At 41.7% G+C, this 16,035-nt stretch overlaps 1 protein-coding gene and 1 long non-coding RNA gene across 6 annotated transcripts; both read right to left on the bottom strand.

Moving 5' to 3' along the window:
• Positions 1-226: 226 nt before the first annotated feature.
• LOC123959772 lies at positions 227-3,886 on the bottom strand. The gene is made up of 2 exons (XR_006822390.1): positions 3,497-3,886; positions 227-2,277 (listed from the first exon to the last, which is right to left on the bottom strand). It is a non-coding gene; the product is annotated as an uncharacterized LOC123959772 (long non-coding RNA).
• Positions 3,887-5,759: 1,873 nt separating this feature from the next.
• LOC123959771 (Rieske domain-containing protein-like) lies at positions 5,760-8,819 on the bottom strand. Of its 5 annotated transcripts, XM_046034044.1 has the most exons (5): positions 7,885-7,901; positions 7,641-7,760; positions 6,605-6,841; positions 6,361-6,395; positions 5,760-6,261 (listed from the first exon to the last, which is right to left on the bottom strand). In XM_046034044.1, the coding sequence occupies exons 3-5, from the start codon at positions 6,813-6,815 to the stop codon at positions 5,989-5,991; spliced, it is 519 nt and encodes a 172-aa protein (XP_045890000.1). In that variant the 5' UTR covers positions 6,816-6,841; positions 7,641-7,760; positions 7,885-7,901; the 3' UTR covers positions 5,760-5,988. The 5 variants fall into 5 exon arrangements, with proteins under 5 accessions (XP_045890000.1, XP_045889998.1, XP_045890001.1 ...); XM_046034042.1 differs by lacking the exons at positions 7,641-7,760; positions 7,885-7,901 and adding an exon at positions 8,705-8,819; XM_046034045.1 differs by lacking the exons at positions 7,641-7,760; positions 7,885-7,901 and adding an exon at positions 8,709-8,814.
• Positions 8,820-16,035: the final 7,216 nt, after the last annotated feature.

Raw genomic sequence — 16,035 nt, 5'->3', positions numbered from 1 at the left:
CACCCTAAAATGTAATAAAATTGAATGGCCTGACGATACAAATCTTGAGAGGGTGGGAGTAGACATTATACTTTCTGCAGAAATTACATTCAGTCAAAAACCATCAGCTAAAATAGATTTTTATAGCAACCTTAAAACGCTTATCAATCTCACTAACTTGAAAAAAAGAGTTCTTGATAAGTGATTTCAATATTAACTGGGACAATGAGAGACAGGAAAAACCCCAAACAGATAACTGATCATTTTAATTTGGATCAATTAATTGAAGCGTCAAACAGAGTAACTAACCGCTCCAAAACACGAATAGATTTAATGTTGACAAACAAGCCTGAAAGAATTATTAAAACCTACAACCTCTTAACCTGCGATGGACTGGCGACCTGTCCAGGGTGTACCCCGCCTTTCGCCCAATGTAAGCTGGCTTTGCTCCAGTCCCCCACGACCCTGTACACAGGATAAGCGGTTGACGAGGGATGGATGGATGGATGGATACAATCTCTTAACTGGTTGTCTGATCATAATGGCTTCTTCTTTTAACAAAAACTAACCAAAACAAGATTTCATAATTCCATGTCACACTCATCTAACTATTTAGACTTATACTTTGTATCATGATATAATCCCCAAAACACAACATCTAAATCTGGAAACAGCCCTTAAAGAGCTGGATTGGGCTGCATTTGTTTCATGTTAAGATGTTACAAACAACAGTGTCACATAACAAAGTCGCTCAAAACTGGTCTGACCTCAGATAAACAACAACTTACATCAGCAAGAAAACCATTTTCTTTTCATCACTGCTTAACCCTGCAGAAACATAACTTGCTGAGCTTTGAAAATTTTTCAAATTTGAATATGCCATGGATTTGCACCCCCCACCCCCCACAAAGTGAGTACATTAAATTGAAACCAACTGGTGGTGGCTGAACTGTAACCAGGGCCTCCACAAGAGGTGATTGTATGGTGCCTTACAGAAGTACAACATTTGGACAATTTGTATTGTCAGTTAAGGGGACAGAGATCTGGAACAAGTTGCCGGCAGCCGTGAGGTAATGTCCAACTTACCCCAGTTTTAAGAACCAACTCAAACAATGGCTCAAGACGCATCAAACTTCTGACCAATAACGGACTCAGTATACTCAGTATTGTGTGTGTATGGGTTCGTTGACTGTTGTATTGTTTGTGTAGGTGTGTGTTTACCGTACTAGATGCAGCACTTTACTGCACTAAATAGCACTTTAACATAATTGTACTTAATTTCATTGAATGGCAAATTACTCCATAAACAGCACTTGAAATTACATAACCCTGTATACAAAACTGTGAGGTCTTTTATAATATGATGTTGAAAACTGAAGGTGTCTCTTAAACTGTGTTGTATCATATTTAATTTAATGTTTAGCTGTGTTACCTTGTACTTTAACTCTAATGACCTGCCGGGGGACTACAGATGTAAAATAGCCTTCGGGCTAATTCTGGCATAAGGTATTTACATTGCTGAAAAGCTAAGATGTCCATTAATATGCACTGTTCCTTTTAAATAAAACATAAATTAAAAAAAAGATGCAAGATAGATTTTTAAATTGTTAAAATATTGCTTGTGTATTAAAAATAATTTACATTATATCAAATTGATCAGACTAAATATACTAAAAATGAAGGGTTTACATAATAAACAAGACGTTTTTCTATCGTCAAATGAAAGATATCGTCATATCGCACACCACCTAGTTAGATTCATAACTACTTTGTGCAGGTCAGTCTTTTGTTTCATCATTTACCCACAGGTTAGTTTGGATGTGCACAAATTTTTATGTGTTTAAACTAGACTTATATCAGAGCAGCAAAGAAGGCAGTCTTCAACAACATCAGGCTCTGGTACAGGGTGTAAGACCCATCCAAGTATATGGTAGAAAAGTGAAAATACTCCAGCACACACAGAAATACACAGCATAATCACAATTCATGGGAAACATGTTTTAGGAGTATTTTCACTTTTCAACTTATACTAAACTTCTCATTTAACAAAAGTTCATTTTGATGTTGTATGACCAGCAGGTCGGTGGAATTGACAGACACAATGTGATTTTCAGTCAGTAATAAAGACAAATGAGTTAAAATGGACATAAAACCCATATGGACAATATTTAAAACTAAAAGTAAACAAAAGGGGAGAAGGGCATTCCATGTCAGTCCACCTCATCAGATACAGACGTCCAGCACACGGAGGAGGCTTCACAGGTCTCTGCAGCTCTCTCACGTGATCCACACTGTTGACTATGGGAGGAAAATAAATGTAACAAATGCTGCAGGTAATGAAAAATATAAACTATACCAATGCATATTTAAAAAAAAACAACAAAAAAAACAGGATATCTAGGAAAGTTCATTTTCTTCAGTAATTTAATTTTAGATTCATTTCACAAAGTGAAATATTTCAAGCCCTTTTTTTGTTTTAATCTTGATGATGAGCTCAAAACTTCTCAAAGTCTCTCAAAATGTATTGAGCCTTTAATCTCAGTCTGGTTCTGCTGCTCCCAATGAACTTTGACGGCTTAGCCCAGCCCTTTGGCTTTAAACACTTAATTTCCTGCATTGTGGTGAATTTTTCTGCACCAATTTATTCAAAGGAAATATCTTCATTTATATAAAAAATTCAGGTTACAGGTGACAATTCAAAATATAAAAAATAATGGTGTAATATAATGCAGTAAGGCATTCTGTATTGCTGTCAGATTTGTTTCTCCTGTATCTCAACTTTTCTCATTTAATTGTTACTGTTGAAAGCCCTGCTGAGTCTACATACATGCAGGCATGACTGAAGTAGCCTAAAGTCTTCAAATGTTTAAATTCAGTTAGAAACTCCTGGACTTCTGTGTTTTAGCAGGTTTCCTGCTCATGTTCTGCACATTAATCTCTCCCATATGTGTTCTCTGACATTTGCAGTATAACATTTTGAGACAAGACTTGTAATATTACAAGAATAAAATAGCAATCTAATGAGAATGAAGTCATAATATTTTAACAAGATCTACCTGCGAGGGGGACAGGGTGAGCTACAGGTGTCTGTGTCGCGGTCAGGTGTCTCATGTTATTCTCTCGCTACTTTTGCGGCGGACTATTAACCATTTGTGTAACAAATACTAGACACTGACTGACAACTTTTAGGCTATATCTTATTTTTTTCATTAAAATTTTGCTGGGGACCATTCAGTAGTCAGTGATAAGCCCTGAAGCTGTGAGTCTCTCTCTCTCTCTCTCTCGATCGAGGCAGTCACGTTACCTAAACTTCAAACATAATGTAGCAGTATTATTGCGAGTAGCCGCCGTTCTTCCAAGACCTGCGAGACAGGCTGCATCACGAGGATTACTGCATATACTGAAAATATTTTTGATGTTGTTGAGTTACATTCGGGGCTTCAGTCAAAACGTTTGGGGCTAAAACGCCGGAAACATGACCTGGCGACGCCGATGGTATAGTTTCAGGTTAACTTACCTCCTGTATGCTTGTAACGATGCGGCCACAGGCTACCAACCTCCAGCCAGACAAGCCCCGGGTAAAAGCTACTTCTGCTAATACAGTAGTTAGTAGCATATAGCATTAGCTCCTTAGCCTGAGCTAACTCACGTCGAGCGAGGCGGGCGTGGTTTTAGCAACCTGTCACCTCAGCTCCACCCACGAGCCGCCTCTTTATCCATTTATGGTTATCAAGTGTACCAAGATAGAGGCTGGCAGCTCAGCCAACTTTGAGCTTCAAAACGGCTCTTCAGAAGGCTATGGATGACGTCACGGACGCTACGTCCATTTTTATTTACAGTCCATCAGGTTCCATCACAGAGCACAATGCCACAGCTGTCACAAGTTTTGAGGGAGCGTGCAATTGGCATGCTGACTGTAGGCATGTCCACCAGAGCTGTTGCCCGTGAATTGAATGTTCATTTCTCTACCATAAGCCGTCTCCAAAGGCGTTTCAGAGAATTTGGCAGTACATCCAACCGGCCTCACAACCGCAGACCACGTGTAACCACACCAGACCAGGACTTCCACATCCAGCATCTTCACCTCCAAGATCGTCTGAGACCAGCCACCCGGACAGCTGTTGCAACAATCGGTTTAAATAACCAAAGAATTTCTGCACAAACTGTCAGGAACCGTCTCAGAGAAGCTAATCTGCATGTTCGTCGTCCTCAGCGGCTGACTGCAGTTCGACGTCGTAACCGACTTGAGTGGGCAAATGCTCACATTCGATGGCGTCTGGCACTTTGGAGAGGTGTTCTCTTCACAGATGAATCCCGGTTTTCACTGTACAGGGCAGATGGCAGACAGCAAGTATGGCGTCATGTGGGTGAGCAGTTTACTGATGTCAACGTTGTGGACAGAGAGCCCCGCGGTGGGGTTATGGTATGGGCAGGCGTGTGTTATGGACAACGAACACAGGTGCATTTTATTGATGGCATTTTGAATGCACAGAGATACCGTGACGAGATCCTGAGGGCCATTGCTGTGCCATTCATCCACAACCATCACCTCATGTTGCAGCATGAAAATGCACGGCCCCATGTTGCAAGGATCTGTACACAATTCCTGGAAGCTGAAAACATCCCAGTTCTTGCATGGCCAACATACTCACCGGACATGTCACCCATTGAGCATGTTTGGGATGATTTGGATCGGCGTATACGACAGCGTGTTCCAGGTCCTGCCAATATCCAGCAACTTCGCACAGCCATTGAAGAGGAGTGGACCAACATTCCACAGGCCACAATCAACAACCTGATCAACTCTATGCGAAGGAGATGTGTTGCACTGCATGAGGCAAATGGCGGTCACACCAGATACTGACTGGTTTCCGGGCTCCCCCCAGACACCTCCATTTTTGAGTGGCCTTTTATTGTGGCCAGCCTAAGACAGACCTGTGCAATACACATGCTGTCTGATCAGCACCTTGATATGCCACACCTGTGAGGTGGATGGATTATCTCGGCAAAGGAGACGTGCTCACTAACACAGATTTTGACAGATTTGTGAACATTATTTGAGAGGAATAGGCCAAAAATTATTAACAGATTATCAAAGTAGTTGGATTAATAGTTTAGATCGTCTGTCAATTAACTAATCATTTTAGCACTATACTATATCTCAGCAATTAAGTACTTACGCCAATGAGACCATCAGTTGTGTCATTTCACTGCATGACACAAAACATGGGGGGGAATTGAGTTGCAGTTCATGTGTCAACAATCCTCTTGAATATGCTTATTTACAGAAAGGTGCAATAAAATCAGATTATCGGCTCATATAATAGAGCAGGAGAATCTGAAGTATCTATATTGTTTGGTTCTTGACATGTGTTGAGTTGTGTTCAGAAGATTTTGGATGTGTGTGTATATATATATATATATTCAACTGACACAACAGCATCATAATATTCCTCATATCATTTTCCATGACAAAGGGACATAATAATAATTTATACCAAAATAAACAGTATATTTGTGCACCACTGAATAATTACAAACCCCAATATACGTTCAGTATCAAAAAACTCCAAAACAATGTTAGAAAAAGAATAATGTCATAAATGTCAGACATTTCTACATCATACCTACTGATTTGATGAACGTCTGCAGCAATGCCCTGTTCTCTGATCTTGCTATAGGAAACTGTGTCCATCAGTAGTGAACAGTGTATGAAAAGAGTAAAACTGGTTGGCCAATTGAAGCAGATAAATACACTGAAATGACAAACATCCTGCAACTGCTGTTTAAATGTCCTATATTCATCTTTCATGCCAATCATTCATTCATTCTTTGTCCTAGATTAACTAAAATTACAATTATTATTATGACAAACACACTCTGACAGGTTTTGATATGCTTCCCAGTGAAAGATAACAAAACACCCCCAATTGTGTGAAAGTATTTTTGGTTGAATAATCAAGCAACTCAAGCAAAGAAATCCTTGCGTGTCCACTGTCTTAATGGAGGCTATTTCTTGGCCTTGAGAAAGTCAGTTCTATATCTCTCAGTTTGGTAGACATCTGACTCGATGGCCTTGCTGGAGTCGTTCAGTGTCACATATACATCCCCGTTGACCTCAGTGACCTTGTGAATCCTCTGTTTGACACCCTTGGAGCGCCAGTGTGCTCTCAGGGGTTTGACTGTAGGATCGTCCACAGCTTGGTAAAGCCCTTCCCCCTCTGCCAGAGTGATCTTGTACTTGTGCCACGGACACACGATACACAGCAGCCCATTAAACTCCTGATGTTAGCACAGCACGGCGGTGATTAGAGAAACAGGACAGTAGCATCTGCAGTGGCAGCTTTGCAACAAACTGACAAAACTCACTACACAACTTACCTCAATGTCTCCATGCTCTAGTGCACCACCTGAATCTGTCAGAGGAGAAACAAGTGTCATTACAGACAGGAGTGTTTTAAACATTAGTCAAATATTAGGATGATGTCAACATCTTATTAAATGTTTTAACAGGTCAGGCTTTATTGATATCTTTATGCATCATGTCCACACACACACACACACACACACACACACACACACACACACACACACACACACACACACACACACACACACAGCTTACGGTAGCAGCGCATGTCCATTGCATGAAGCTGCCCTTGGTGGTAAAGGACCAGTACATCTCTGCATCCATTCACCAACTTCGTCACGCGCCCAGCCTTGACGATGTCCTCTTTCTTCCCAATGAAGTGGGAGGTAGGGGGAGGTGAGGAAGACGAGCAGGAGGAGGGCGGGGAAGAAGAGGAAGTCTGAGAAGTCTCCTCCTCATACAACATGTTAATCACTTTTTACAGAAGGTTTCCTGGTTTGAATAAGAATATAGTTTAAAATTAATTTCAGTTTTTAGGATGAGAGGTTTTGTGTTCGTCCACACAAGTCCCACTCCTCCAATGTCACCACGTGACATTTAAAAGTACAAAAATCCACATTGATTTATCCACAAATTAATGAATCGAATGAACTGATTCTAGTGCATGCATTGAAGATGTTGCTGTTTGTTTCACCCCTAACTGATGATCATTTTATATTTCTGTCACTGTCAGTCGGTTATGCACTTGATGAGCAGAATATGCTTGGTATTGCTGTGAGGTATTCCAAACATCAGCCTCTTTCATTTCCTCCACCTTTAAATGGGGGATCTGATGACAAACTGCATGAATATTACAAAATTCATGACCTATGTATTTTATCTATCAATTTTAGTGTACCTAATGTACTGTTTTCATTGTAAAGTGTCTTTGAGTGTCCTGAAAAGCACTATCGAAATTTTTTTTTACTATTAATATTAATATATTAATTACTATTTATTATTATAAAATTAAGAAAGAGAGGAGGAAACACCAAAGCTGGTTGTATTGAGGTGCATCCAAAGATTTCTGAAGGGTTATAACTTAATCTCTTATCTGATGAACATGTGAGCGAGTGACTTAGAATATAAAAATAGTGAGCGTCATTGAAACGGTGAGGGAGAGGGGAAGAAAGGTAAAGACCATCAGAATCTGTTTCATGTGGCCCACAAGCTACTTGACTCACTCTCAAGACCAATGCAGAATCCTATAGCTCCTATAAGTTTAATAATTCATATTCAAAACAACAAATACCTCTTAGGTCGCCAGTTCACATCTGTGACACTGAATGTCACCTCTAAGGTCTGTGGTTGGCTGTCATGGCATTGATGAGCAATAAATGGAAACAATCACCTGTCTTCATGGCTTCGTGTCCTGGCGGAACATGAGACTTAATCGCATTAAAATTGCATGAATGTCCTCGCGCGTTATTTGTATACAACAGACCCTCGGCTATATTTATTTGGTCATGTATTGAATTGTAAGATGTAAACTTCACCAGAGTTTCGACGAAGCCGTGAGTCTAATCGGTTTGTGGAAGAGCCAATGTTGTGTGTTACGTCTAATGCTGTCCCCACTGAAACACGGACTGATGGACAAGGTTATATTACAAAGCCTCCTTCTCTTCTGTGGTTTAGGATTGTTTCCATTTATTGTTTAACATTGTTGTCCAAAATGCAAACAGAGGCTGTGCCAAATATTCACAGAGTATGCATGTATGTAATCGCTGTTGAGGTTTAATATGCATTGCAAATGACACAGCCTATGAGGTAAATACCATGCAACCATGCAATACATAAAAGTGTAATTATGAAACATCTATCGATCTATCTATCTATCTTTTATTTTTCCTGAGTCGTTGCTTATAACATGAGGGTATAAAACAAATGACTAGTTTACAATTATATTTCATAACATTGTACTATTCCAGAGCATATACTATACCCATGCTCTGAACAACATATTAGCTATAGACTGTGTGAAATGACGCAAGTAACTGATAATCCCTGTGTTTTATCATTAATAAACCCAGAAAAAAAAAACATAATAATAATACTAATAATCTTCATCAGGAGTCTATTTCTCAGCTCCACATACACAAGGTTACATTTTAAAGCCAGTGGAACAAACGTCTTAATGGTTTAGTCTGAGAAGGCTTTTTGTCTTTGTTAGTGGGCAGTAAGCCCTCTGAGGGATTATCTCCCCCTTTCATGCTGAACTGAGCGTAAATTGACCGGCTGTTTTTTCTGAAACTCAGCATTGACGTTTGATAAAAGGTCTTATAATTTCCGCCACCTGTTGAATCTGCCAATCAATACCTGCCTGAACCTGAACAGGAGTTGTGCTCAGCCACAGTGCGAAAAGAAAGCGCCCTGCCCAAACCGTTTTCGTCGTTGTGGAGACCAGCACTGTGTACGGAAATAGTGATTCTACCCAAGCTAGCAACTTTGTGAAAAATTAATGCATTCTGTCAGTTTAGTTTGCTCGTTGAGATAAACCGTCGTGTTCATTTATTTGTCTTCTGCTTCCAAAACGTCTGGAGTGAATCCGGTAAGTTTTCTGTTTATAATTATCATTTGAGAAACTTTACCATCTTACAGTTAGTTTTGTCATATAAACAATTTGCTAAGCACACGCACGCAATTCTTTCAGATAATGTGTTTATGTTTATTTTGACAGTCGTTATAAAATGAGTTAGGGGTGTCGACCATCCCTGCAACGGTCAGGTGTCCTCAACCCACTAAATATAATTTAAACTGCACTGCAGGTAGTCCTCCTGTAATTCAATTAGCAGTTGCTGAAATCCCAACACATGTTCACTGTAGGGACTATGGCTGAGCCTGATGGTCCTAAAGGAGTGGGATGATTTGAAGCTGTGTACTGTTTCATAAACACTGAACAGCACTCTCAGGTTATGCATGCATGAAGAGGGTCTAATTCAAGAGCCATATGACAGGACTGTTGCAGCTGCCAGCCAATCTACTGTAGAAGTCAAAGAAGCAACAGTTGCATGCCTGTGTCTGCTATATTTATCATATTTGCTACGTTACAGAAATGTGTGACATGTCTGCACTGTGCTGCCTTGGCCCTATCCTCAGCAAGCATCACATTTCTGCATCATACCAGTGTCCTGTGCTTTGCTTACCACCACAACAGGGCAGTGTGGTAGTAGTGACATTCTGACCGACCAGACCGTTTTCCATCGGTCTCTGACAGAAATCACTAAGGGAGAGAAAACAGCAAGGACACGGCTGATGGAGAAACTGAAGCGACATGTCTACCACTCCCAGGTTAGGTGGAGAGAACAGGAGGGGGAGGAAATGGCACTTTGCCTGTATGATTGTCTGAGGGCAATTGGCCTAGAGCGTCACTATGCCAGGTAAGGTCACGCACTCACAGATCTGAACTCACACTTGACCTGTCCTCTCGTCCACTGAGCGTGTGTCTCCCTCTGACGCCTGTCCTTCAGGTTCACCTCAGTGGGTGTTCATCGTGCAACCCACCTTTCAGCGCTGACCATGGAGGACTATCCCATACTAGGAATACACTCTATGGAGGACAGAACTCGGCTCTTCCATCTAATCCAAATGGTCAAAACTCTTGACCTGGAATATGAAGATATTGATAGTGATGATTATGATGATGTTGATGGTGGTGATAAAGGCGACACTGTAGCAGATAGCAGCTTTACGTATAATGGTTGTGGAGATCCTTATGAAGAAGTATATGATGACGAGAATGAGAAGGGTGCTGCTGTGAGTAAGCTAGATGCGGCCAGTTTTTCCAAACCATCATGCGTTTGCAGACGGCTTGATTTCAGTGAAACTGTCAATCATCATCAGAAGCTCTTCGCTCGCCCGGTAGGCACGGTTCATGTCTATGCAAGTCGTAACATAAATAATGAGCCAGGCCGGAGCAAAGGATTGGCCATACCTGTGCAGCTTGAGCTTGACACCGGAAGTGCTGTGGTATATGGTTGCACAGGGAACAGCAACCTCAGGTCAGATATCCATTGTCATCAATCTGATCATCACACAGGAGAAAACACCAAGCCAGACATCATGGAAGGAATTTCCAAATACAAGTCTCAGTCCGGATTATCACCAAAGTGTGTCTCATTCTACAAACCAAAACCCAGGCCTGCAAAAGTGGCATCAAAGAGGTTTAGCAACAAACCAGTTAGGCACAAAGATCGAAAAAGAATCTCTAGGAAGGAAAATCTCAGTACAGAAATAGGGAGTAACAGGCCTTCTGAACACATGGCTAAGCAAACACCTGTTTATGAATCAAAGAGAACAGCTGGCTACAACTACGGACTACCACTGAATTCCCCTCCAGCCCCAAAGAAAAAGTGAGTGCCAGTGGTTTGTTTTGTGCTCACTACTAGCAAATGAATATGTTAGTGAAAACAGCCACAGTCTGTTAAATGCTTTTATTGAACATGAAAGACATTCAGAAATTAACAATAAGTATTCAAAACATTTTTGTTTTTGTGATTGTGTCCCTTAAATAATGAGATTTGCATAACATTTGTGTATGAAAATTATTCCCTGTGTTGAAACATGATTATCCTGATTTTGTGTGTGTGTGTGTGTGTGTGTGTGTGTGTGTGTGTTTCACAGGCAAACAGAGGGGCAGCGGATCAGTGTGTGTGTGAGGAAAAGACCTTTGACACGCACAGAGAGCAGGAGAGGAGAGGCAGATGTTGTGACAACTCTGAGTGGAGAGTGTGTGATTGTCAACGAAAGCAAAGAGGCTGTGGATCTCACACAGTACATACTACAGGTAGATATGATGTGACCGAGTGGAGACAATGACTAAACAATGTTACAAAAAACATATAGTAGTGTCTCCAAATAAACACATACTATCATACTGTGATGACGTTAAAGTAATTTGTGATGAACTACGGGTCACCTTGTCTGATCAGTAGTGCTTGTTTTGTTTATTTTATGCCTTTCCCCTTTTCTCTTTTGTCCCTGCAGCACAGGTTCTACTTTGACCAGGTTTTTGGGGAGGAGAACTCCAACGAGGAGGTGTATCGAAGAACAGCATATCCTCTGGTGCAGCACATGCTCAATGGGTAGGCTAGCATAGATGTTGTGGTACTTATGGAGATGTGTTGCAACCCTAAAATCCTTTCCATCAGAGTCCAAATGAATCAGTTTTGGGGTTTGAAGTACATGCTTGTAGGCGTTTTGGCTCCGTGTTTCAACGAATCTGTGTGCCCTAACTATCTATATTTGTGTTGTGTGTGCATCCATAGAGGCAAGGCCACCTGCTTTGCATATGGCCAGACAGGTGCAGGGAAGACTCACACCATGTTGGGTTCATCTCCTGGGGGTCCGGGGTTGTATGCACTGGCAGTCCGGGACATTTTTTCTCACCTCTCCACCACACACATACACTCACCCTTGCAGGTGTATGTCAGTTTCTTTGAAATCTACTGTGGTCATCTGTATGACCTGTTGGACCACAGGAAAAGGTGTGGGTTTGTGTCTGTGTGTGTGTGTGTGTGTGTGTGTGTGTGTACGTTTTTTGTTGTGTTAAAAGAGCTTAAGAACTTGGATGCATTTCGAAGGACAAGATACTGAGCCCCAACTTCCTCCACATTGCTGCTGGTGTGCGTGAATGATTAGTTTCTTTCTGATAAGCAAGTGGCACCTTGCATAGCAGCCACTTCAGTTAGTGTATGAATGCACGTGTAAATGGGTGATTGTGACATTTAGTATAAATTATAAGTTACATATTTGTGTTATAGCCACCATTTAGTATACTTAAATGTATACTTCATTTGATAAAATACAAATTTTTGGTAATATCATCATCAAAGTTAACTAGGATGTCCTCTTCTTAATACTTATTTATCTCGATGTCTTCTCCCTCTTAATCTTTGCCTTTCTTTCTTCATTAGGTTATTTGCCAGGGAAGATGGACAGAAGGTGGTTCACATTGCTGGGCTGCGTGATGTCAGAGTGGACTCGGTCTGCTCACTGCTGGAGGTTTGCCCCTTTCTTTAAACCTTGCCTCATGTCCTTGCTATGTTGTTCAGAGCTAGTGATAAGCACTTCAGCTTTTATAACACATTACAAAGGCTTTGATTCCAAAATAAGAGATCTACCATTTAAAAAAGAGAAAAATAATATATCATGGTGACTGTTAAAATTCTGAGCAATCTTGCTCATCTTAAATTGTGTTTGAACTGATTTCCCAAATGACTTGGTAAACTTTGTTGTCACAAGAAGCACTCAATAATACTTTTAGGTGCTTAAGTATTCAGTGGAGTACAACAGTAAATAGTCCAATATCAACTCTACTAGCACCTTAGGTCAGCTAATTCTGGTCTTAAACCCTCACAGATGCGAGTCCAGAATCTTGAGTATCTTCAATACACAAGAAAAAATCTTTTGATATTTCAATCTCTGTCTCCCTTGTCTCCCTCCTCCTGCCTTCTTCATGGCGCATACAAAGCTGATTTCACAAGGTACAGAAGAGCGCACACAGGGGATGAGTGGAGTGAATCCACTCTCCTCTCGCTCCCATGCCTTGCTTCAGATTCAGCTGAGAGGTGCAAACCAGCAGATAGCTGGTAGGTAAGTTGTAACGTGTGTTTTTATGATATTGTCTTGTCTTTTCTCTATAATGCACTACTGAGGTTATTGTGTAGACTGTACAAAGAAAGATGTCTGTGTGTTTGTGTGTGCCTATAGAATGTGGTTTGTGGACCTGGCAGGAAGTGAGAGGGCATCAGATACCAAAGAACCAGACAGGCAGAGTCGAATGGAGGGAGCAGAAATCAACCAGAGTCTGTTGGCCGTAAGCTACACACACATGCTCACATATTCATACATAAAGACATTTGTGAAGGTATGGTGGGTTTTAATATAAATATATATATATATATATTTTTGTTTTTTTTTGTTTTTTTTCTCAGCTTAAAGAATGTATCCGGTCCCTTGATCAAGAGCAGTCACACACACCTTTCAGACAAAGCAAACTTACTCAGGTATTAAGATTTTTGTAACTTGCTGATTTTTGGTGGTTTTGTTTTGTTAGTGAAGTGTACATAAATATCATGGCTAATTTTTTTTTGTCCAGTTTGATCACTAAACTCTTCTATGATTTGGGCTGGATTGTTCTCATTGTAGGTTTTGAAAGACTCATTTGTTGGTGACTCAATGACATGCATGATTGCCAACATTTCACCTGGCCACATAGCAACTGAACACACACTTAATACACTGAGATACGCCGACCGGTAAGTATGTGTGTGTTAGTTGCAGGAAAAAAAATTTTCTTCTCAGAGCTCTAATATATTTAATTCATCCTGCTTTAAATTGTGACTTTGAGAAATTTGGCTGCATAAAATAGCATAGTGATTTTAAATACAAAGTTTTTTCATCTTGCTCTCATTGTTGAAAACTTAGTCTTTGATGAAAACAGGCGTTTGGGACAACAAAATGTTACTTATTTTCATTGTGTAGTGTCAGGTGCTGTAGAGGCTATGGTCACTGACTGCTATTTGAGAAGTTACATCTACTTGATTTGTCACAGGGTGAAGGAGTTGAGGGGACAGGGAGGACTAAGAGGAGGAAGAAGAGGCAAGATAATACCCTCCCCCAAACCTAACCTGTCCAACAGCAACAGCAGCAGCAGCAGCAATGGCAGCAGTAGTGGCATTCAAGGGAAAAGCCCCCCTAAAAAGCCAAAGTTAGGGAGACAAAGAGAGGCTTTTGGCCCCACCACACCTTCTACAATGTTGGCATCAGGGGGCGCAATTCTCTGCTCCACACCCAAGAACAGCAAATGGGGAGAGGCAACAAGTCCAAGAGCAAGAAGGGGAATTGGACTTGAACAAATTACACCAGTCAGAGGCTTGCTAGAAATGGGTGATAAGAGGGAGGGGAGGGAGAGAGCATTTGGGAGGGAAGGTAGAAGAAGAGAAAGGTTTGAAGGAACTGACAGTGCAGGTCACTTAATTAGAGACCAGATCGTCGGGGCAGGGCTGGTCTTGGGAGAAGCAACAGATGAGCACCTTCAGACATGGGGGTTACAGGGGGAATGTGGATTCTACCACAGAGAAAAAGAGAACCAACAAAGCACTTTGGAAAGGGGTAAAGAGGAAGAAAGAAGGCGGAGAGAACAGAGAAGACAAGTGGAAAGCAGTAGAGACACATGTAGCAAAGTAGAAAGGCTAAGGGAGACAGATTTACAAATGTGTGATGAAAAGGATAAGGAGAAACATCTGAGACAGTATCACCAGCAGCTGCAACAGTTTATGCCCTCATCTGTTTCTTCATCTGTCCATCTCTTCTCACCCTCTACACCGTCTTTCTCTTCATCGAATCAGGCCTCTCTCCCCTCCTCTGCCTCTCCATCTTCCTGTTCTTCTCTCCAACACTCTTCCTGCCTCTCAGTTTCTGCCTTTATGCATCATGGTTTGGAAGAGGTTTTAGATGCATACAGAGCCAGGGTTGAGGTTAGGGCTGATGGTAACAGAGGACAGTTGTCTTTCTTCCCAAGTGGAGATACTTGCTTACAAACTAAAACCTCTCCAAGCTACAATAAAAACAAGGATGAGGTTGGTCATGGTAAGTCAGGTGGTACTGGTGAACATTGTAGGGTATCTTGGGAAGGAGCAGAGGCAAGATTTGGACAAGACGGAGGTAAAAGTGAGAAGAGGTCACTGAAGGCAACAGGTGAAGGAGAGGTTAGAGTAAGGAGGGAAGACCGGAGGCCAGCTGGGATGGAAGGAGGAGGAGAGAGGAGGTGGGCTTGGGTGGCAACGACAGAGAGAGAACAGGCAGAGAGGATGACAGGTGCAGTGCCAGGTAACGCAGAGGCAACAATGTCTCACAACTGTGATTCAGAAGAGAGTAGAGTGGTTGAGGAAAGACTAGATGCCTCAGATCACCCAGCTGATGGAGTGTGGAGTAATGAGGAGCAAGAAGGAGCTGACCACTATGGCTTAGTGTCCACCCACAGCAACAGCATATTTAACCACCCTCCTGTTAAACCACCCCATCCACGAGCGCCTGCAGAACGACCCCTCTCCCCAGGCTGTGAACATACCAACACACTCCTGACCCCTAATAAACTCAATGATCTCTCCCTTATATTAAAACATACAAGATGCACCTCAAACATCCTGCCTCCACCGCTGCAAAATGCCCAACAGGGAGTGACATCAAGCAGCCCTAGAATGAAGGAACCATGGTTTGCTGCTAATGCCAATAAAAGAGAGTTTTCAAATACTCAATCGACCACACTCCCTCTCACTTCTCCCATCGCACAGAATGGATGTAAAATACCTGCAGAACATCCAGCTGACACTCAGGTACACAACCATCCAGGGGTCAAACCCAAAATGTCTATTTTACCTCAAGAAGAGACTTCTGCAGATTCTCACAGCTACATCATGGACCCCCTCAGTATCTCCTTGCTTCAAGTGGACCAACAGGTTGCCACAGCCTCGTTCCTCCAAGGGGAACTGAACAACACCTCACTCTCTCCACTTGAGAATGAAAGGGGAGAAGATAACAGGAGGGAAGTGCGAAAAGGGCATCTCACATGTGCGGAGAAAGCGGTGAAAGTTGTAGAGGACGAGGACGTAGAATTGCGCCTGTCTCTTTTGGAGCTGCCACAAACC

This window comes from Micropterus dolomieu, linkage group LG21, assembly GCF_021292245.1.
Source record: "Micropterus dolomieu isolate WLL.071019.BEF.003 ecotype Adirondacks linkage group LG21, ASM2129224v1, whole genome shotgun sequence".
NCBI classification, from domain to species: domain Eukaryota; kingdom Metazoa; phylum Chordata; class Actinopteri; order Centrarchiformes; family Centrarchidae; genus Micropterus; species Micropterus dolomieu.
The sequence above is the reverse complement of the archived record's forward strand: the minus strand, read 5'-3'. Positions and strand labels throughout refer to the sequence as shown.

What these genes read in the sequence shown, in the direction of transcription:
- LOC123959771 (XM_046034042.1), bottom strand. Translation starts at nt 6,815, where the DNA reads ATGTTGTATGAGGAGGAGACTTCTCAGACTTCCTCTTCTTCCCCGCCC. An exon ending in AATGGACATGCGCTGCTACC is followed by an intron (nt 6,396 to 6,604) that starts GTAAGCTGTGTG and finishes CTCCTCTGACAG; the next exon opens with ATTCAGGTGGTGCACTAGAG. An exon ending in TAGAGCATGGAGACATTGAG is followed by an intron (nt 6,262 to 6,360) that starts GTAAGTTGTGTA and finishes TGCTAACATCAG; the next exon opens with GAGTTTAATGGGCTGCTGTG.